Source organism: Borostomias antarcticus (assembly GCF_949987555.1).
Source record: "Borostomias antarcticus genome assembly, chromosome: 26".
Taxonomy (NCBI): Eukaryota; Metazoa; Chordata; class Actinopteri; order Stomiiformes; family Stomiidae; genus Borostomias; species Borostomias antarcticus.
The window spans coordinates 28,374-52,500 of record NC_140259.1 but is presented as its reverse complement, the minus strand read 5'-3'; the positions used below and the strand labels follow the sequence as shown (position 1 = coordinate 52,500).

At 47.0% G+C, this 24,127-nt stretch overlaps 1 protein-coding gene across 1 annotated transcript; it reads right to left on the bottom strand.

The window, feature by feature from the left end:
• Positions 1-13,945: 13,945 nt before the first annotated feature.
• ntmt2 (N-terminal Xaa-Pro-Lys N-methyltransferase) lies at positions 13,946-23,821 on the bottom strand (the record flags this gene model as incomplete). Its single annotated transcript, XM_084458985.1, has 4 exons — positions 13,946-14,202; positions 15,238-15,490; positions 18,073-18,245; positions 23,650-23,821. 4 exons carry the CDS (start codon positions 23,819-23,821, stop codon positions 13,946-13,948), a joined length of 855 nt encoding a protein of 284 aa, XP_084315111.1.
• Between the last annotated feature and the right edge of the window lie 306 nt (positions 23,822-24,127).

Below are 24,127 nucleotides of genomic sequence, written 5' to 3'. Positions count from 1 at the left end.
GAGCGGACTGCCCATGGAGGAGTCTTAAATTCCAGTGATTCAACTATCTGAACTCTAATACACTGGGTTTCTATCTGAACTCTAATACACTGGGTTTCTATCTCAACTCTAATACACTGGGTTTCTATTTGAACTCTAATACACTGGGTTTCTATCTGAACTCTAATACACTGGGTTTCTATCTCAACTCTAATACACTGGGTTTCTATCTCAACTCTAATACACTGGGTTTCTATCTGAACTCTAATACACTGGGTTTCTATCTCAACTCTAATACACTGGGTTTCTATCTGAACTCTAATACACTGGGTTTCTATCTCAACTCTAATACACTGGGTTTCTATCTCAACTCTAATACACTGGGTTTCTATCTCAACTCTAATACACTGGGTTTCTATCTGAACTCTAATACACTGGGTTTCTATCTCAACTCTAATACACTGGGTTTCTATCTCAACTCTAATACACTGGGTTTCTATCTCAACTCTAAAACACTGGGTTTCTATCTCAACTCTAATACACTGGGTTTCTATCTCAACTCTAATACACTGGGTTTCTATCTCAACTCTAATACACTGGGTTTCTATCTGAACTCTAATACACTGGGTTTCTATCTCAACTCTAATACACCTACCATGTTTTCCATAACATTGACAGAGGGGTTTTCTGATTACTCTGATTCTATATAAGTGAATGAGAAATACAGCATGCATGATTTTAAAAGCACACTTCTTTAAATCTGATAAAGCTCACATGATTCCTGTCCGTTAAAGTCATTTCACAAAACATTTCTGTCTGGGCTATTTGGCTTGACCGTGTTTTTGGTCTCATTCACATTTTCTAAATATAGTAGCAAAGAAAAAGCAATAAAAGCATTTTTTCTCCACTTTTAACTGTGTGTCTTGTTTAAAAGCGTTTATCTAGCCACAGGGCCGGGGTAGGAGTGGGGCGAAGCCGGGCCAGGCTAGGCCAGTGTGCCGTGGTGAGTGTTAAACTGCGCAGCGGCACCCGTTAAATCGCTCCTCAGACGTGGTCTTTGGCACCAATTATCTGTCTGTTAGTCTGCGAGGCTAATCCTCCAGGGCGGGCCACCAGAGCAAGGCACAGTGTCTTTATGGAATTAGGCCCCCACCGCGGGGACAGAGGTTTAATCAGGAGTTTATGGAGCTGGGTTTCTCCGTGCCCGTATACAAGACGTGCCCACAGCTATTTTCACTTTTCATTAGCGGAGCTGTTTGGCCGAGGTGGCGGGCGGGTGGTGGCGGGCGGGCCGTGGCGGGTGGTGGCGGGCGGGTGGTGGTGGGCGGGTGCTGGCGGCTGGGCGGCGGGCCTGAGCTGCAATTTGACTTCTTCTTTTTCCACACATGATTCCCGCCATATCCCTGCCCCACACTGCCATTTGTTACCATTATTAAAGTCATATTTCACAGCTTAGTTCATAAAATCGCTCAACTGGCTTCAAATTAGTAGGATTGCTGTTTCCCCCCCACCCCCCCTGGGGTCCCCCTGTGAAGCATCATAGAAAGTGATGTGTTGGTAGTATTTCACACCACTGAGCAGCCTCGGCCCCATACTAGACCTGTGCTATCCCAGGTCATGATTAGCTTGCAATATGGCTTTGATCAAGTTCAAGTTTCTATTCCAAACACATGGGCCTAGCCTATAAATTGTGTGATGATTGAGATGAGAAGTGCTATGGCTCTGCATTGCCTTCTCGTGATGTTGGGCCTATACTGTAAGCTCCATAGCCTAATATAGCATTGTACTGTAGCCTACATCGATTTTTGGGTAATATGTTGTACACTTGAAGTGACTAAATTAAATGGCATTGAGCAAGCTTGAAGTGGTAGTTTAAAATTCTCCAGTCACTAGTAGGCCTACAAAATGTGGGTGTTCAGAACGGGGCAATAGTGGAGAGAGCGGGGCAGTAGTGGAGAGAGCGGTCCTTCCATTATAATATGATGCAGCTACTGTACAACAACCACCAGACCTCTGTGTGCTTGAAAGAATCAGAACAGCAGAGGTCCTCTGTTGCATTCAAATTGAAGTAGGCAGCTAGCAAGTTAGCTAACTTGGACATTTAGAGCTCTGTACACACTACTTCACACTACTTCACACTACTTCACACTACTTCACACTACTTCACACTACTTCACACACTATTTCACACTACTTCACACACTACTTCACACATTACTTCACACTACTTCACACTACTTCACACTACTTCACACTACTTCACACTACTTCACACACTATTTCACACTACTTCACACACTACTTCACACAATACGTCACACTACTTCACACACTACTTCACACACTACGTCACACTACTTCACACACTACTTCACACACTACGTCACACTACTTCACACACTACTTCACACACTACTTCACACTACTTCACACAATACTTCACACAATACTTCACACAATACTTCACACTCGAGTCGCTGCACTTCCTTGGATACTGAGCAATGCACCTGCCGAATGGTAACTTCATATAGTGAATAATCCTAGCACAGACAGACAGACAGACAGGCAGACAGACAGACAGACAGACAGGCAGACAGGCAGACAGACAGACAGACAGACAGACAGACGTTTAAATTCAGACCACTGCTGATCCATGCACTACAGTTATTGAGAGATTTCAAGATTTTTTTTGCTTTAAGGTTTGTTAATTAGTAGAACTGATGGGTGACTGACCACTGTCCACTCTGTTGAGTGAATGTACCTGACCACTGTGTCACTCTGTTGAGTGAATGTACCTGACCACTGTGTCACTCTGTTGAGTGAATGTACCTGACCACTGTGTCACTCTGTTGAGTGAATGTGACTGACCACTGTGTCACTCTGTTGAGTGAATGTACCTGACCACTGTGTCACTCTGTTGAGTGAATGTACCTGACCACTGTGTCACTCTGTTGAGTGAATGTGACTGACCACTGTGTCAACTCTGTTGAGTGAATGTGACTGACCACTGTGTCAACTCTGTTGAGTGAATGTGACTGACCACTGTGTCAACTCTGTTGAGTGAATGTAACTGACCACTGTGTCAACTCTGTTGAGTGAATGTGACTGACCACTGTGTCAACTCTGTTGAGTGAATGTGACTGACCACTGTGTCACTCTGTTGAGTGAATGTGACTGACCACTGTGTCAACTCTGTTGAGTGAATGTGACTGACCACTGTGTCAACTCTGTTGAGTGAATGTGACTGACCACTGTGTCAACTCTGTTGAGTGAATGTACCTGACCACTGTGTCAACTCTGTTGAGTGAATGTGACTGACCACTGTGTCAACTCTGTTGAGTGAATGTGACTGACCACTGTGTCAACTCTGTTGAGTGAATGTGACTGACCACTGTGTCAACTCTGTTGAGTGAATGTACCTGACCACTGTGTCAACTCTGTTGAGTGAATGTGACTGACCACTGTGTCAACTCTGTTGAGTGAATGTGACTGACCACTGTGTCAACTCTGTTGAGTGAATGTGACTGACCACTGTGTCAACTCTGTTGAGTGAATGTACCTGACCACTGTGTCAACTCTGTTGAGTGAATGTGACTGACCACTGTGTCAACTCTGTTGAGTGAATGTGACTGACCACTGTGTCACTCTGTTGAGTGAATGTGACTGACCACTGTGTCACTCTGTTGAGTGAATGTGACTGACCACTGTGTCCACTCTGTTGAGTGAATGTATTTTGAGGGAGATGATGGGAGACTGTGGAGGAGTGAGGGGAGAGCAGGAGAAGGACAGGTTATTACTGATATCCACAGACCGTACCTGTACAGTAGCAGTCACAGTACGGGCTGAAATCCTTCAGTATTATAGGGTCATAAGAGAACAGGGTCATATGAGAACAGGGTCATACTGTATGAGAACAGGGTCATATGAGAACAGGGTCATAAGAGAACAGGGTCATATAGAACAGGGTCATATGAGAACAGGGTCATAAGAGAACAGGGTCATATGAGAACAGGGTCATATGAGAACAGGGTCATAAGAGAACAGGGTCATATAGAACAGGGTCATATGAGAACAGGGTCATAAGAGAAACGGGTCATATGAGAACAGGGTCATATGAGAACAGGGTCATATGAGAACAGGGTCATATGAGAACAGGGTCATAAGAGAACAGGGTCATAAGAGAACAGGGTCATATGAGAACAGGGTCATAGAGAACAGGGTCATATGAGAACAGGGTCATATGAGAACAGGGTCATATGAGAACAGGGTCATAAGAGAACATGGTCATATGAGAACAGGGTCATAAGAGAACATGGTCATATGAGAACAGGGTCATATGAGAACAGGGTCATATGAGAACAGGGTCATATGAGAACAGGGTCATAGAGAACAGGGTCATATGAGAACAGGGTCATAGAGAACAGGGTCATATGAGAACAGGGTCAGATGAACTCCTGAACTGAAGGAAGATATGCTGAGGACTCACTTGAGTATGAGCACCAGAGAATATGCACACAAGAACACTTTGTTTCTAGGGCTGTCAAACTGTAAAAAAGTAGAATAGTGTAATAAACTGTAATAAAAATAATTAAATAAGCAAAGGTGAAAAAAATGAGGTAAATATCAACATGTGTATTAATGCTATTCAACTTTTTTACAGTTCGACAACCCTAGAAACAAAATGTTATCATATTTTCCCAAATTGCATGGATATTGTATGTAATTCTAACATGACAGAAACACAACATCAGTCTTACGAGACATATTAATGCTGTTTATGAAGGTTTTTTTAATTCCTTTTTTTTTTTTTTAATTCATTACTCTTTAGCTACTCTCTGTTTGTATGATTTTCAGAGAGCATGCTATTGTTTCCCCTCATTTCCTGTAGCAATGCTAACAATGCTTACATAACATATCAACTTGATATGTTTCAAGAACTGTAAGGTGGATTTTACAATAATTAGGATGAATCAACATTGGTCTGGATGATTAGTAAAGATAAATATAGAAAATCCTGAAAAATCCCTTTGACTCCATCATCGCTTTCTTGCAACACAGTGAAGGAAGTTGTGGGCGGGAACCTTGTGTCCAGATCAAGGTTTGAGTGGGTTTATCATTCACCCTCTCACCCTAAACGCTCTATTAGGGTTTATCATTCACCCTCTCACCCTAAACGCTCTATTAGGGTTTATCATTCACCCTCTCACCCTAAACGCTCTATTAGGGTTTATCATTCACCCTCTCACCCTAAACGCTCTATTAGGGTTTATCATTCACCCTCTCACCCTCAACGCTCTATTAGGGTTTATCATTCACCCTCTCACCCTAGACGCCCTATTAGGGTTTATCATTCACCCTCTCACCCTCAACGCTCTATTAGGGTTTATCATTCACCCTCTCACCCTAAACGCTCTATTAGGGTTTATCATTCACCCTCTCACCCTAAACGCTCTATTAGGGTTTATCATTCACCCTCTCACCATCAACGCTCTATTAGGGTTTATCATTCACCCTCTCACCCTCAACGCTCTATTAGGGTTTATCATTCACCCTCTCACCCTCAACGCTCTATTAGGGTTTATCATTCACCCTCTCACCCTAAACGCTCTATTAGGGTTGATCATTCACCCTCTCACCCTAAACGCTCTATTAGGGTTTATCATTCACCCTCTCACCCTAAACGCTCTATTAGGGTTTATCATTCACCGTCTCACCCTAAACGCTCTATTAGGGTTTATCATTCACCCTCTCACCCTAAACGCTCTGTTAGGGTTTATCATTCACCCTCTCACCCTAAACGCTCTATTAGGGTTTATCATTCACCCTCTCACCCTCAACGCTCTATTAGGGTTTATCATTCACCCTCTCACCCTAAACGCTCTATTAGGGTTTATCATTCACCCTCTCACCCTAAACGCTCTATTAGGACTGTCACTCTTTACCAACAATTATATAATAAGCCACAGTGAGGCTGCTCTCTGGCCTGAACCAATGAGGCTGCTCTCTGGCCTGAACCAATGAGGCTGCTCTCTGGCCTGAACCAATGAGGCTGCTCTCTGGCCTGAACCAATGAGGCTGCTCTCTGGCCTGAACCAATGAGGCTGCTCTCTGGCCTGAACCAATGAGGCTGCTCTCTGGCCTGAACCAGTGAGGCTGCTCTCTGAACCAATGCTATTGCACTTTTTTTTCAAGCCATTACTTCTCAGTGTACTCTCTCCCAAATGAGGAGCAAATTACTATTAGTTTTGACAAAAAATGTCACCCATGTGAGACCAATAAATCTCCCTCACATCTTTACCAATTGAGTGTTTCAATGTTCCCCTCGTATACAAGGCAAGAACACGCCTGAACAATGTCCCCCTCCGTCGTAAAGTCCTTTAGTGTGGTTTTAAAAGCTCACATCCTGTTTTCCTCACAGCGAAATCCTAAACTACCTCCTCAAACTCAGAGGCTTCAAACTAGAGAGAGAAAAAAACACAAGATGCTCTCAGACATGTTCCCCCCCTCGCCCCCTGAGGGAGGGGAGGAGGACGCAGGGAGGAGGAGGTGAGGGAGGGGAGGAGGACGCAGGGAGGAGGAGGTGAGGGAGGGAAGGAGGGAGCAGGGAGGAGGAGGTGAGGGAGGGAAGGAGGGAGCAGGGAGAAGGAGGTGAGATAGTGTAGGAGGTGAGATAGGGAAGGAGGATGCAGGGAGAAGGAGGTGAGATAGGGAAGGAGGACGCAGGGAGAAGGAGGTGAGATAGGGAAGGAGGACGCAGGGAGAAGGAGGTGAGATAGTGAAGGAGGACGCAGGGAGAAGGAGGTGAGATAGTGAAGGAGGACGCAGGGAGAAGGAGGTGAGGGAGGGAAGGAGGACACAGGGAGAAGGAGGTGAGATAGGGAAGGAGGACGTAGGGAGAAGGAGGTGAGATAGGGAAGGAGGACGCAGGGAGAAGGAGGTGAGATAGTGAAGGAGGACGCAGGGAGAAGGAGGTGAGATAGGGAAGGAGGACGCAGGGAGAAGGATGTGAGAGAATGACAGTGTCTCCTTCTCTCCCAGCAGACCCTCCCTTGTCTCAGACCAGAGCTGGAGACGTCCTTGTGTTACTTTATCCTCTTTTTGTTCGAGGTATAATCCCCCCTCCTCCCACACCCACACACACACACACACACACACACACACACACACACACACCCACACACACACACACACACACACACACACACACCCTAAATAAAATTGAATAATAAACTGCTGGCATCAAACCGCAACTTGTTATGAAGGCTGGACCCCCACTGGCAGAATGAGCTCTGCCTCCCAGATCAAGAGGCAGGAAGTACCTGCTGTTCCCGTCCTCCTCTGGTCCCCTGAGCCTGAGTAGAAGGCCTAATGGCCGCCGCACCGTAGAACCGCTAATGGCCGCCGCACCGGCTCGTGTTTCTGTGCCCCCTTGCATGAATACAACAGAATATACAGCCAAAAAAGGCCCGTCAGAAACTCCATTCCCCAAAACACACACACACACATACATACATATCAACGCACACACTCACAAAACACGCACGCACGCACATACACACACACTGCCTCGCCTGGCTCCCCTCTCTGACTCACTTTTGGAGAAAAAAAAATTTAATCATGGGAGTAAATTGGTTTGGGTGGAAAAATGATTGGTTGGGGCGTAATGTGCATGTGCGAGCAGTTTCAACTCATTATGCCTGATCTGAAAGGTTATGGAATTGAAACCAGCGTGAGGAACCTGGCTTCCAAGGGCAGTGAGAACACAGGAACAGTGAGAACACAGAACCAGCCTTACAAGCTGCTCCACATGTTTTCAGACAACACACTAGAAGAATAACACACAGGGATGTGCTGCAGATCCTGGGTGGCTCTCTACTCTAAACGCTCACTCAGCGTAATGAAATGAGGTGTTTGTTAAACCAAATTAGAGTGAATGAATGCATGCGCTTGCACATAGAGCCCCTCCCCTCTGCACATAGAGCCCCTCCCCTCTGCACATAGAGCCCCTCCCCCTCTGCCTCTGCACATAGAGCCCCTCCCCCTCTGCACATAGAGCCCCTCCCCCTCCCCCTCTGCCTCTGAACATAGAGCCCCTCCCCCTCTGCCTCTGAACATAGAGCCCCTCCCCCTCTGCACACAGAGCCCCTCCCCCTCTGCCTCTGAACATAGAGCCCCTCCCCCTCTGCCTCTGCACACAGAGCCCCTCCCCCTCTGCCTCTGAACATAGAGCCCCTCCCCCTCTGCCTCTGCATATAGAGCCCCTCCCCCTCTGCCTCTGCACATAGAGCCCCTCCCCCTCTGCACATAGAGCCCCTCCCCCTCCCCCTCTGCCTCTGCACATAGAGCCCCTCCCCCTCTGCCTCTGCACATAGAGCCCCTCCCCCTCTGCCTCTGCACATAGAGCCCCTCCCCCTCCCCCTCTGCCTCTGAACATAGAGCCCCTCCCCCTCTGCCTCTGAACATAGAGCCCCTCCCCCTCTGCCTCTGCACACAGAGCCCCTCCCCCTCTGCCTCTGAACATAGAGCCCCTCCCCCTCTGCCTCTGCATATAGAGCCCCTCCCCCTCTGCCTCTGCATATAGAGCCCCTCCCCCTCTGCCTCTGCACATAGAGCCCCTCCCCCTCTGCACATAGAGCCCCTCCCCCTCCCCCTCTGCCTCTGCACATAGAGCCCCTCCCCCTCTGCCTCTGCACATAGAGCCCCTCCCACTCTGCACATAGAGCCCCTCCCCCTCTGCCTCTGAACATAGAGCCCCTCCCCCTCTGCCTCTGAACATAGAGCCCCTCCCCCTCTGCCTCGGCCTCATCCATATGTTGCACCTCCAGCTGTGAGAGGCAGGCAGGAGGGAAATGTTCCTTTTGTTTTTACTATTGGAATTACACGCACACGCACATGCACACACACACACACACACACACACACACACACACATGCACACACACATGCACACACACACACACACACACACACACACACATGCACGGCACAAGAGCACCCAGCCTCGGCACGCTTCATGTCTTTGATCAGAGCAATCCTGAGAACACAGGGTAGTCAGGGAATTCACTGTTTTGGGTTGATGTATTCGCCATTTGTCACCAACTTGTAAAAGTACCATCAACATGGTCAGCTGTCTGCCCCCCCACGCCTCCCTCAGGGCCCTATCTGCCCCCCCACGCCTCCCTCAGGGCCCTATCTGGCCCCCCACGCCTCCCTCAGGGCCCTATCCTGCCCCACGCCTCCCTCAGGACCACGCCTCCCTCAGGGCCCTATCTGGCCCCCCACGCCTCCCTCAGGGCCCTATCTGGCCCCCCACGCCTCCCTCAGGGCCCTGGCCCCCCCACGCCTCCCTCAGGGCCCTATCTGGCCCCCCACGCCTCCCTCAGGGCCCTATCTGGCCCCCCACGCCTCCCTCAGGGCCCTATCTGGCCCCCCACGCCTCCCTCAGGGCCCTATCTGGCCCCCCACGCCTCCCTCAGGGCCCTATCTGGCCCCACGCCTCCCTCAGGGCCCCACGCCTCCCTCAGGGCCCTCTCTGGCCCCACGCCTCCCTCAGGGCCCCACGCCTCCCTCAGGGCCCTATCTGGCCCCACGCCTCCCTCAGGGCCCCACGCCTCCCTCAGGGCCCTCTCTGGCCCCCCACGCCTCCCTCAGGGCCCTATCTGCCCCCCCACGCCTCCCTCAGGGCCCTATCTGGCCCCCCACCCTCCCTCAGGGCCCTCTCTGGCCCCCCACGCCTCCCTCAGGGCCCCCACTGCCCCCCACGCCTCCCTCAGGGCCCTCTCTGGCCCCCCACGCCTCCCTCAGGGCCCCCACTGCCCCCCACGCCTCCCTCAGGGCCCTCTCTGCCCCCCCACGCCTCCCTCAGGGCCCTCTCTGCCCCCCCACGCCTCCCTCAGGGCCCTATCTGGCCCCATTACTGACAGGCTCCATGAACATTAAGGGCTCTGCCCTGGTTTGAGCTCATGACAACTCTTTGTGATAGAAGTATTTACTGTGATAGAAGTATTTACTGTGATAGAAGTATTTAGTGATGATGCTGTAAGAATTGCAGATGGCTCAGTGATATTAAGGATAAAGGACAGTCAGATACACATGAACAGCACAACACACACACACGCGCACGCCGATGCATGCGTGCACACATTCCACACACACACACATACACACACACAAATGGCACACACTATATCAGGATGTAAAGCTTGGAAGTCAAACTGTCCTACAGCCCTCGGGGTCTGGCTCTGCCTTCTTGTCTGTACCTGCAGCCAAGTCCCTGCTGGCCCTGCGTGACCCTAGCCTAGTCACGCTGAATCACCCTCTGGTTCATCGCGCAGTCACACAACACATTGCTCTCATGTTCATCCACGCCAGATGCAGATGGGAAATGATTCCCTTGTTTTGTTGTGAGCAATATTTTCCACAATCAGGCTCACAAAGAAGGTCAAACATTTGGGTAAAAACAGACTTCTCCGACTTCCAGCGTGATAACATGGCGGAGCGGTTGGAGAGAGGAGGACTTTGCCAGTCATGACGCTGTCATTGGTCACTGTTTGCTTGGCTGGAGATTAGTCCCTGTGTCAGCTGCACCTGATACTGCGCAGGGCCCATGTGACGCGGCTCAATGAAATATCACATGTCCACGGGACCTATAAAAAGTGTGTGTAACCAATCCCTGCCCTTTCAGCTGACGAGCGGAATGAGGTTAAACCGCCCTCAGACAGACGGCACGCTGTGAGCGTTTACGGTCGAAAAGCGGTCTGTTCTCTCGACGAGATGAGGAGCCGGTCCAAAAATCATTGGGCCCATTGTTTTTTTTGTAACATGATTTACTATGAGAACGAGAGATGAATATGAAACACATTCCTCTGGGATTGATCCTCCCTGGGAAGACTGACTTCTCCACTCTCTCTTTATCTTTCTCTGTCTGTCTGTCTGTCTGTCTGTCTGTCTGTCTGTCTCTCTCTCTCTCTCTCTCTCTCTCTCTCTCTCTCTCTCTCTCTCTCTCTCTCTCTCTCTCTCTCTGGCTGGTTGAAAGCATCCTGGCTCCAGGGACTGAGGTTTCCCTCCTCTACGAAGCCCACAAAGGGCCCCTCTACTCAGGATCAAAGCACATGCCGCCTGGGCCCTGAAGACCAGCCTGGAAAACCACCAGCTTTCAGCTGTTGGGTTCTAGCATCTTCACACACAGATCCAGGATACCTGCTGGAGCAGCTCTGGTCTCTACATCTTCACACACAGATCCAGGATACCTGCTGGAGCAGCTCTGGTCTCTACATCTTCACACACAGATCCAGGATACCTGCTGGAGCAGCTCTGGTCTCTACATCTTCACACACAGATCCAGGATACCTGCTGGAGCAGCTCTGGTCTCTACATCTTCACACACAGATCCAGGATACCTGCTGGAGCAGCTCTGGTCTCTACATCTTCACACACAGATCCAGGATACCTGCTGGAGCAGCTCTGGTCTCTACATCTTCACACACAGATCCAGGATACCTGCTGGAGCAGCTCTGGTCTCTACATCTTCACACACAGATCCAGGATACCTGCTGGAGCAGCTCTGGTCTCTACATCTTCACACACAGATCCAGGATACCTGCTGGAGCAGCTCTGGTCTCTACATCTTCACACACAGATCCAGGATACCTGCTGGAGCAGCTCTGGTCTCTACATCTTCACACACAGATCCAGGATACCTGCTGGAGCAGCTCTGGTCTCTACATCTTCACACACAGATCCAGGATACCTGCTGGAGCAGCTCTGGTCTCTACATCTTCACACACAGATCCAGGATACCTGCTGGAGCAGCTCTGGTCTCTACATCTTCACACACAGATCCAGGATACCTGCTGGAGCAGCTCTGGTCTCTACATCTTCACACACAGATCCAGGATACCTGCTGGAGCAGCTCTGGTCTCTACATCTCCACACACAGATCCAGGATACCTGCTGGAGCAGCTCTGGTCTCTATATCTTCACACACAGATCCAGGATACCTGCTGGAGCAGCTCTGGTCTCTCCATCTTCACACACAGATCCAGGATACCTGCTGGAGCAGCTCTGGTCTCAACATCTTCACACACAGATCCAGGATACCTGCTGGAGCAGCTCTGGTCTCTCCATCTTCACACACAGATCCAGGATACCTGCTGGAGCAGCTCTGGTCTCTACATCTTCACACACAGATCCAGGATACTTGCTGGAGCAGCTCTGGTCTCTACATCTTCACACACAGATCCAGGATACTTGCTGGAGCAGCTCTGGCCGTAAGCTTGAAATGATCCCAGGGTTTCTGTTCTCTCTTGAGCTTAATGTTTGGCTGAGGCCTCAGTTGTTCTTCTCAGGTTTTTCAGCCCTAAGTAATCATACCTGCCCCAAACACGATTTTCATTAGTAGATCCCACACCCCTCTCTCCTGCCTGTCTGTCTGTGTGTACTATGTAAGATATACTCTGTCTGGACCCGGCCCAATGTTCTGAGCTTCTGACGTGACTGGACAAATTAGTGTTAGTTCAGCTAATATATTCAAACTGCTGTTGGGGCGCGGTGGAGGACATTGAGAAGTATTAGGAATGATAGCCCTGAGTGTCAGGGACACTAACCACTTCTGAAAAGGTGACAGCACATTTGGCTGCTATTTGCAGTGAAAAAAATACCTACAAGTTTAACTTTGGGGCATTTTGATCTATAATTCATACGGGATGTGGAAAATGTGCGTGGTCAATTCCCATCTCAAAAGACTCATTCTGACGAGGGAACATGCCATTTAGATCATCGCACGCCATCTTGCCTTCAACACTTTAGTAATTTTGTACTTTTTCAGGGGGCCTTATAGTCTTCATTGACAAACTATCCTTTCATACAGCACGGGCTTATAGGAAGAAACAACTCCGCTCCACTTGTGTCGGGCTCAGACTGACTCTACTCCCACGGAGCGCTCACACACGCAAACAGCGAATATTTGAGGCGACTCCTGGATGTGTTTTATGCAGACAGCATCTGACAGGCCTGAACCGAAGCCAAGGCAGATATGAAAGCAAGCACTGTCCGTCAAACCCCCCCTAGACACACACATCCACCTAGGGCCCCAGCTGAAAGTCATTAAGCTAAACAATGTAGGTCTTCTACTGTTAGTGAGAGGGGAAAAAATAATACTTAGGAGAATTATCATATCCATTTGAGAGGATCTCAATTATCTCTGTCCCTCTTGTATTAGATTGCAGCTTAGTTGCTGGCTAGAAGGATGTAGTCTACAACTGTAGAGGGAAATTGGCCAGTGTTTATGTAACAGACTTGATTATAATGGCCTGCTATGATTACCCATTGCTAATCCTATTAGCCTTTGTTTGGAGCACAAAATGAAAAACATCATCTTTGAAAGAACCTCGTCGTAGAAAATCGTAAAACTACCTCATGGTGGCTGAAAATGAAATTATAGGAGGCATTTCTCAGAAACAGTTTTCTGGGGCCAACAGTGACCATGGAAAACAAAGGCATTAGCACTGTAGCTATTGTAGGTTCATACTGCTTCATTTAATGAGAGCAAAAACATACTGGGACAGCACCAAATATCATCAGCACATCGAAAATAAAAAATACAACGTTTTTTTAGAATTCACATTTCTACAGTCAGCACAGCAGGGGCCTAAAACTATGAAATCACCCTAATACATTAAACACAGTTACACATCAAAGCTTGTCAGTAAAAAAATCTGAATGTATATGTCTAAAATCTGCAATATTACAGGCAATGGTATAAAATGCATACTTACATAAGAAAAGTTCAGTATCATTATATATCTATATATATATATACACATCTATCTTGATGGGAAAATGCATGTATGTATGTATGTATGCTTAATGTATGTATGAATATTAGCGTCTCTGAGAGCGTGCAGATGTGTGTAAATACCATTTCACCGTGCTACTGTAACTACTGTCCATTTGCGGTGTTCTCACACTACTTCATGGCGATCATCCACACAGGGACCATGATGTCAGGGAAGCCCTCCTGTTTCTCCACTGCCAGGATCTCCAGCCCGGCTTTGAAGATGATGTTCTTCATGATGTCCAGGTGGCGGATGATGCAGCTGTCGATGGGGTCCAGCTTGCAGCCCTGCCGCGCCATGTTGTCCTTGATGACGATGACTCCGTTGGGCCTCAGGCTTCTCTTGCACTTCACCAGGAACTTCATCAGGTCCTTGTCGGTCAGGTGACCTGGGGAGCAGGGAGGGAGGGAGGACTTCACAGTCAGGCTGTGGAAGAACAGCGTGCATCACCACGAAGAGGACCAGGTCCACACTTCTCCTACACATGCTCTCTCTCTCTCTCTGAAGAGGACCTGGTCCACACTTCTCCTACACATGCTCTCTCTCTGAAGAGGACCTGGTCCACACTTCTCCTACACATGCTCTCTCTCTCTCTGAAGAGGACCTGGTCCACACTTCTCCTACACATGCTCTCTCTCTCTCTGAAGAGGACCTGGTCCACACTTCTCCTACACATGCTCTCTCTCTCTGAAGAGGACCTGGTCCACACTTCTCCTACACATGCTCTCTCTCTCTCTGAAGAGGACCTGGTCCACACTTCTCCTACACATGCTCTCTCTCTCTCTGAAGAGGACTGGTCCACACTTCTCCTACACATGCTCTCTCTCTGAAGAGGACCTGGTCCACACTTCTCCTACACATGCTCTCTCTCTCTCTGAAGAGGACCTGGTCCACACTTCTCCTACACATGCTCTCTCTCTGAAGAGGACCTGGTCCACACTTCTCCTACACATGCTCTCTCTCTCTCTCTGAAGAGGACCTGGTCCACACTTCTCCTACACTTGCTCTCTAATATTTATTCTCTGAAGGTGGCAGAGTGCAGCCCGTCAATCAAAATATCCAGTGGAGGAAGCCAAACAAGGCAACAAAGGCAGAACCTGAAATATCCCTCTACTGAGGCCTAACCGTAACCCCAATGCTCACCCTACTTCTTTCTGTCCTATAATAAGAAGGTGGAGCTGGACATATTATCCTTCACTCACCACTTGGCATTGCTATACGCTTCTCAAGACTAATAGTATAGTATGTTCAGAATCTGCAGAATGTATACGTCTGAAATAGACCGCTACACAGCTACTCCCATCACGCTCACTCTCAACCCTGGGTAAACGTGGTACACAAGGACCGTTTATACAGGGAAATAAACGAGCGCACGCACACACACACAGGCACACACGAAAAGAAAAGTATCTTTTAGACTTACATGCGACCCACTGAATCCAGATGACATCATATCTCTTGGTGGGCGGGGTGAAGTCCTGCAGGTTGAAGCAGTAGTAGGTTTGCACGCGGTCAGCGTCCTCACCCAGGTACTCCTCGTGAGCGTGGAGCAGGAACTCCTCCATCATGTCCGCCATCTCGATTTTCTCAAAGATGGGCAAGAGGACGCCCTTCGACACGCGTCCGATCCCGCAGCCACAGTCCAGGGCACACGTGGTACCGGCCTTACCAGGACCCTGTATACACAGAACACACACATGTAATCATATACGTCTGAGGTGTGCACCTCAAAACAAATATAGATCAAAATGGTATTTGCTAATTTTGTATTCACTGCAGCCTGTAACCATAACCCCAGATGTATGGAATGCTCCGGTTCCAGATGTACAGCCACCGTCGCTCAACGCAACACACGGACCACAATGAGCGCCCTACCTCGGGGTACGGAAACCATGACCTTTGACACCAGAGAACAAAAGATCCGACTCCCCTTTCCTCTTTTTATGTTTCGTACGCTGACCTCACTCCTCCTCCCTCTGACACCGGGGGAGAGGGGGGGGACCAATCTGTGATTGTATGAAAGATGGGGCCCAGAGGAACTCTATGGTTGTTAGAAGACTCTTCCTGGTTTGGTGAATTACTGCCATATTGCTCCGCTAGCATGTACTTCAGTTTAACCCGTGTGCTCTCAGAATCTCCCTGCTGAGCTCAGTCTGAATGTAGTTGTCATCTGGACGGCGCTGCTCGCTCACACAGCTTTTACAGGAAGAGGACTGTGGTTACATAGAATTTAAGTTGTTGTTTTACTGCTTTGGAAAAACGTGTCCATGCGTTTATCTTCAGTTGACTCGACCACTGCAACGGTGTGTTTACAGGTCTCTCTAAAAAAACAATGAGACAGCTGCAGCTGATTCAGAACACTAACACTAAGAAAGTGGATCACATCACTCCAGTTCTGAGGTCTTTACACTGGCTTCCTGTCTGTCAAAGAATTGACTTTAAAATACTGCTGATACTTGGTCTATAAAGCACTGAATGGTTTAGGGCCAAAATCTATTTCTGATCTGCTGCTACGTTATGAACCATCCAGGCCTCTCAGGTCGTCTGGCTCAGGCCTGCTTTCTGTCCCCAGAGTTAAAACAAAACATGGAGAAGCAGGGTTCAGCTTTTATGCTCCACATATCTTGAACAAACTTCCAGAAAACTCTCAGTTCTTTTAAATCAAGACTGAAGACTTTTCTTTTTGACGCTGCTTTTTCAAAATTAAATCAAATCATTAGTCATTCATACACTGCACTGTAACTTTTATTCCTGTATTTTATTTTTCATGCATTTTGTTTTTAAATGTACTTTTTTTTTTTTACATTTGGTTTTATATGACATTTTATGTGTTTCTTGCACTTTGCCTTGATGTCTCATGTGAAGCACTTGAAGCCTAAAAAGCTTGAAAGCACTGAATTGCCTCGTTGCTGAAATGTGCTATACAAATAAACGTGCCTTGCCTTGCCTTGCCTTGCCTTGCCTTGCCTTGCCTTGCCTTGCCTTGCCTTGCCTTGCCTTGCCTTGCCTTGCCTTGCCTTGCCTTGCCTTGCCTTTGAGGAGTCCATGTTCAAGAAGTGCCTGGACACAGCGGGTAATTACTACATGGTTGTGCAACACGCTGTATAACATTTCAGAGGCTCATTAGTTAAGACTGTGCGTAATGCTATATCAGTAATGTAGAGGGCACTTTGGCATTCGGTCAGGGTTGAGCGTTGAGGGGGATTTGAGCAAGGTCTGGCAACGCAGCATCAGCTCTCGCATGGCTGAAACCACCTTGGGTCAATTCAAACTGACAGATGGAGAGGTGTACTGTAAGATAGATGTTAAGATGGTGTACTGTAAGTTAGATGTTAATAACATATTTTCTACCTTTTTTACCTTTTCTCCCTGATCATGCTCAGTTGCAGTGCGCTGACCTCATAGCGCTGATAGCAGGATTCTGTCACACGTTACATTCGCTCAGGTGTGTTTCATTTAGCAGCATTAGGCGAAGCGCCAATCACATGCATTCTGTTCTTCCATCATTCAAAACCACCAAATCCTAGCAACTCATGATATGAGTCCCACCAGATATAAGCCTGTGACACACACACACACACACACACACACACACACACACACACACACACACACACACATGCACATCTGAACTGTGAATGCTTATTGGTTAACACTTCTATAGTATGTAGAAGGCATGCATGAAAACAATGTGCAGATCTGCAGATCTGGACACACACACACACACACACACATACACACACACACACACACACACACACACACACACACACACACACACACACACACACACTCTTAAACAAGCACACACATACCCACACACATACACATCCCATCCCATCCATAAACACACACTCCATGCATAGTTGCATGCTGACCTTTTCCATGTTGTAAGTGTATATTGTGGTGAGAAGCAAGTATAACTCAGGGAAGAGGAGGGTTAACGATGGAGGTCACGGGCATGTCGCCTGCTCTAAGAGTGTGTTTTTATAGAACTGGCAGCAAATCAAGAACACAGAGGTTCTGCTGCGGCCGAGGAACATCTCCCTTTGTAGATGAGAACAGGTCTTTTTACATCATCCAGACTCTTCAAGATGAAGCGTTGCCAAAAATAGATTCTGACACGGATACCTCCACTGTGACATGGATGAATACAGCACAGGACCCTGACACACAATCCTCAAGCAGAGTTGATTCACATGTGCTGAAATACATACGACGCATTTGTACCATGTTTGTGACAAAGCCAACTCACCCCCATAAACCTCTGCAGAAACGTTCTGGAACCTTCCAGATCCACGTGGGAGATCTCCACAAAATCTCCCAGCATGCCCTCGTCTGAGGCGGGGATGTCCTCGTAGAACTTCTGCGCCCGGTAGTAGAACTGCTTCTCTCCTTGGATGTACTCACAGGTAACGGGAAACAGCTTGACTGGACACACACACACACACACACACACACACACACACACACACACACACACACACACACACACACACACACACACACAGATTAGAAGTCAGACAGGTGGGCAGGAGTGCAGAGGAACAGAAGATGTATGTAACTATGCAGTTGGATCAGGACTGACAATCTGGTTGGAGATTCAGGCTGGTAATTAAATGATAAGTGATAAATAAGGGGCACCTTTGCACTGTAACTCCAGATCCCTTTTATCCATCACCACCTGTTATATTCTTATATTCACCACCTTTCCAGTGAGCTATCCCTTGAAGCCCACCAATAAGTATTGGAAGTGTAACCAGCCATAATAATGAATTGTGTTCAGTATATCATCATTGTGTTCAGTATATCATCATTGTGTTCAGTATATCATCATTGTGTTCATGATATCATCATTGTGTTCAGTATATCATCATTGTGTTCAGGATCACCTCAGTTCTTCATCAGGCTTGTAGAGTAACACGTGCTATTCACTTCATCTCAGAGTTTAGATTTAGAGTACAACTTTGGAAAATAAGGTCATCATTTCTATGAGCCTCTCAGCTGAAGACCTTTCACTGCCTCAGTTCTGAGCTGAAGACCTTTCACTGCCTCAGTTCTGAGCTGAAGACCTTTCACTGCCTCAGTTATGAGCTGAAGACCTTTCACTGCCTCGGTTCTGAGCTGAAGACCTTTCACTGCCTCAGTTCTGAGCTGAAGACCTTTCACTGCCTCAGTTCTGAGCTGAAGACCTTTCACTGCCTCAGTTCTGAGCTGAAGACCTTTCACTGCCTCAGTTCTGAGCTGAAGACCTTTCACTGCCTCAGTTCTGAGCTGAAGACCTTTCACTGCCTCGGTTCTGAGCTGAAGACCTTTCACTGCCTCGGTTCTGAGCTGAAGACCTTTCACTGCCTCGGTTCTGATCTGAAGACCTTTCACTGCCTCAGTTCTGAGCTGAGGTCCGTCCTCCAGGACCGACGGAGGCCTGAGTGACACATTCACGTTGGGTGGAGGTCCAGGGTGTGTGTGTGTGCGTGTATGTGTGTGTGTGTGTGTGTGTGTGTGGGTGTGTGTGTGTGTGGGGGGGGGGGGTTGCATTCCCAGCCAGAGACGTGCAGGGGCAAAATGTACGACAATACAATGCAATTATTGCTCCCTTGCTCCCTTATTATGAGTCTGTGCGTGTCCATCTGGACCAGATCCGACTGGGCCGAGGTCCAGAGAGCGGGTCTGAAGGTCTCCTCCACACCCATGGGGACAATCAGCACAAACATGCTCTCCATGAACTCCACAAGTCAAACAACTGGCTGGCCGAGAAACATGATTTGAGAAACTCAAGGCATCATGGGAACGGTATTCTGATACAAGGCTGATGTGCAGCTGATGCAGTCATGTGACTCCAAAGGGAGGTTTTTAAAAGAAGGATAAATATGATATAATATAATCTCACTCCCGCAGCATGGAGAGGGAGAGAGGAAATGAGAGAGTGAGAGGGTTGCGACGAAGTGGTAAATCTCTCTGTCAATGATCGTCGGTCAACAGCCAACCTCGCCTTCTCACCCTTAATTAGCTCGCCCCGTTACTGGGGGGTAGTGTAATGAGCTTACAGTATGTGACCTTCCGTATCTGACAACACTTTATTGAGTGTTGAAATAGAGATACATGGGGATAAAGCCGCTCTAAATGACACTATTTATGAATGTAATGGGCAGTAAGAGAGAAGTCATTGGAAACATCCTAGTATTCGGCTTGTTTAAATCTGATCTCAGGGTGGCAGCAACAGCTAAAGGTCGTCATCCCCTGTGGACGATGACACCGATTGTCTGGTTAACACTGAAGAAGAGGAAAAAGTATATTTTTTGAACTGCATGCAACTCAATAAAATGCATGGCTTTGTAAATAATCTGACTATGAAATTCTGATGGCCATTGATCATCAACTTCATGACAGGGAAGAGTTAGAGCTTAAACACTCAACATACAATTCCATTAATAGGACTAATGTCAGTATGGTTAGTTCCCTGGAACTCTACAAAACTGCTTAGTGCTTCCCCTAGCCTTTCATCTGTCATCATGCTATCAATAGCTTGATCAAATGTAATGTCTGCTTTGTAATGGCATTGTAATAGGCTTGACACCCCAGTGACTGGATTCATATGTGACAGTGATGACAGGGCGTATAGGAGGGCAGTGGAGGATCTCACCCATATGGTGCCATGGTAACAGCCTCTCTCCAAATGTCAATAAGACAAGAAAAAAATCATTGCTGACTTTTTTTTAAAATCTGAGGAATCCCATTCCTATTTCCATCAATGGGTCATCTGTTGAAATTGTTGATATTTGTAGATTTTTTGGTATACACACATCAGACACCATCACATGGTCTCTCAACACCAATTGTATCCTCAAGAAAGCACAGCAGAGACTTTAACTCTGAGGCATCTCAAGGGTTTTACTATGAGTACCAAAGCTCTTGTGAATTTTTATCGATGTACAATTGCGAGTGTTCTGACACTGACTGCTCAGGTCTACAGACTGCTCAGGTCTACAGACTGCTACAAAAGACTGTTAAGACAGCAGGAAAAATAATTGTCACAGAACCACCACAACTCCATAACATTCACACCAGTCGCTGTGAAAGGAAAGACCAAACATCACCACCCCGCTCATGTTCCACTCTCGCTGCTTCCATCTAAAAAACGTTACCGGAGCATCAAATCACACACCAGCCGTCTGCTGAGCAGCTGACACACCCATATGCACCACACATTGCTGCTGTATGTAATGTTATCATGTGTCCCATTGTGTTAAGGCAGAGAAAGCCAGAGCACAAGTATTTAATTATGTATACATATGACAATTAAGCTGAACTTGAACTTGAACTTGAAAGTGTTCTGTTGAAAACAGACATGAGGAAATAAATGAAGAGTTTGGTTCCAAAAGGAGATAAACAAAATGTTTTAACATGCATTTTATTATCAGAAATGACTGCTAATAGGGACCTTTATCTACTGTATGTGAAAGACTGTATTTCTGTCATCAGAGTGTAATATTATACATTTTGTTGTACCTATAAAATGTGTTTGTCTGCAAAATGCTACAGTGTTTTAAACAGTAATGTCAAATATCTATCATTTCTCAAAATAGATATATCTAATTTTGCAACAAAACTCATTCCCTTATTCCACTAGTGCCATAACCAAACTCATTCCCTATTCCACTAGTGCCATAACCAAACTCATTCCCTATTCCACTAGTGCCATAACCAAACTCATTCCCTATTCCACTAGTGCATAACCAAACTCATTCCCTATTCCACTAGTGCATAACCAAACTCATTCCCTATTCCACTAGTGCATAACCAAACTCATTCCCTATTCCACTAGTGCCATAACCAAACTCATTCCCTATTCCACTAGTGCATAACCAAACTCATTCCCTATTCCACTAGTGCCATAACCAAACTCATTCCCTATTCCACTAGTGCCATAACCAAACTCATTCCCTATTCCACTAGTGCCATAACCAAACTCATTCCCTATTCCACTAGTGCATAACCAAACTCATTCTCTATTCCACTAGTACCATAACCAAACTCATTCCCTATTCCACTAGTGCATAACCAAACTCATTCCCTATTCCCCTAGTGCTATAACCAAACTCATTCCCTATTCCACTAGTGCCATAACCAAACTCATTCCCTATTCCACTAGTGCCATAACCAAACTCATTCCCTATTCCACTAGTGCCATAACCAAACTCCTTCTCTATTCCACTAGTGCCATAACTAAACTCATTCTCTATTCCACTAGTGCCATAACCAAACTCATTCCCTATTCCACTAGTGGCATAACCAAACTCATTCTCTATTCCACTAGTACCATAACCAAACTCATTCCCTATTCCACTAGTGCCATAACCAAACTCATTCCCTATTCCACTAGTACCATAACCAAACTCATTCCCTATTCCACTAGTACCATAACCAAACTCATTCCCTATTCCACTAGTACCATAACCAAACTCATTCCCTATTCCACTAGTACCATAACCAAACTCATTCCCTATTCCACTAGTACCATAACCAAACTCATTCCCTATTCCACTAGTACCATAATCAAACTCATTCTCTATTCCACTAGTGCCATAACCAAACTCATTCCCTATTCCACTAGTGCATAACCAAACTCATTCTCTATTCCACTAGTGCATAACCAAACTCATTCCCTATTCCACTAGTGCCATAACCAAACTCATTCCCTATTCCACTAGTGCCATAACCAAACTCATTCCCTATTCCACTAGTGCATAACCAAACTCATTCCCTATTCCACTAGTGCCATAACCAAACTCATTCCCTTTTCCACTAGTGCATAACCAAACTCATTCCCTATTCCACTAGTGCATAACCAAACTCATTCCCTATTCCACTAGTGCATAACCAAACTCATTCCCTATTCCACTAGTGCATAACCAAACTCATTCTCTATTCCACTAGTACCATAACCAAACTCATTCTCTATTCCACTAGTGCCATAACCAAACTCATTCCCTATTCCACTAGTACCATAACCAAACTCATTCCCTATTCCACTAGTGCCATAACCAAACTCATTCCCTATTCCACTAGTGCCATAACCAAACTCATTCCCTATTCCACTAGTGCATAACCAAACTCATTCCCTATTCCACTAGTACCATAACCAAACTCATTCCCTATTCCACTAGTACCATAACCAAACTCATTCCCTATTCCACTAGTGCATAACCAAACTAATTCCCTATTCCACTAGTGCCATAACCAAACTCATTCTCTATTCCACTAGTGCCATAACCAAACTCATTCTCTATTCCACTAGTACCATAACCAAACTCATTCCCTATTCCACTAGTGCCATAACCAAACTCATTCTCTATTCCACTAGTACCATAACCAAACTCATTCTCTATTCCACTAGTACCATAACCAAACTCATTCCCTATTCCACTAGTGCCATAACCAAAGCCGCTCAGCTGTATCAGTGTTGGGGATGATTCTCTGCGCTGGTTGTGGGTAGGGTTTTTACATTACATGATCCTCCCTCTTAAGCACCTATTGTATTTGAGATTGCTATTCTTGCACTTTGCCTTCAGCACTAGATTATGCTCTTAGTCACTTGTTTTAGAAAGAAGATGCACTTGTGAGTTCTGCCAAGTAGTAGTACATTGGCTCTTCGTACATTGAATGCAATTATTGTTAGTCGCTTTGGATAAAAGCGTCTGCTAAATGACTGTAATGTAATGTAATGTAATGTAATGGGTTTTGTATGCACCCAAACACACAACATGCTCACACCCCTCCAGTCCTTCAGTGCTGCCCAAGCCAGTCCCCAGGCAGGGCTCCTGGTGGTCCTTACCCAGGGGGATCTGCTCCAGCAGGTACAGGTAGCTGGCGAAGAACTCGTTCTTCAGCGTGTGGAGCACGTGGAAGGACATGCTGTGGCGACACATATCAGCGTCCGTCTTCTTCCAGCGGTCGCTGAACGCCTGGTGGTAGCCCTTGTGCTCCATGTTGGGCTGAGAACTCATCTCCAACCCTGCGTCTGTGGCCGGATCAGCCAGCGGAAGACTGTATGGGATCTAGATAGTATGAGTGTGTGTGTGTGTGTGTGCGTGTGTGTGTGTGTGTGTGTGTGTGTGTGTGTGTGTGTGCCACAGTGTGTAGGACACTGCGATATCTGTAGTACGTTAGAATCCTCTTGCACCTTCGCTGGAAGTGATCGACTCAGGTCCCTTTGAGGCGTAGCTGAAAATTGTCCCCGGCTTAGCAGGCCACCAGCGAGGGACGGTGACAGAAAGGGGAGTGGGCTTGGATCTGTTTCAGAAGGAGACACA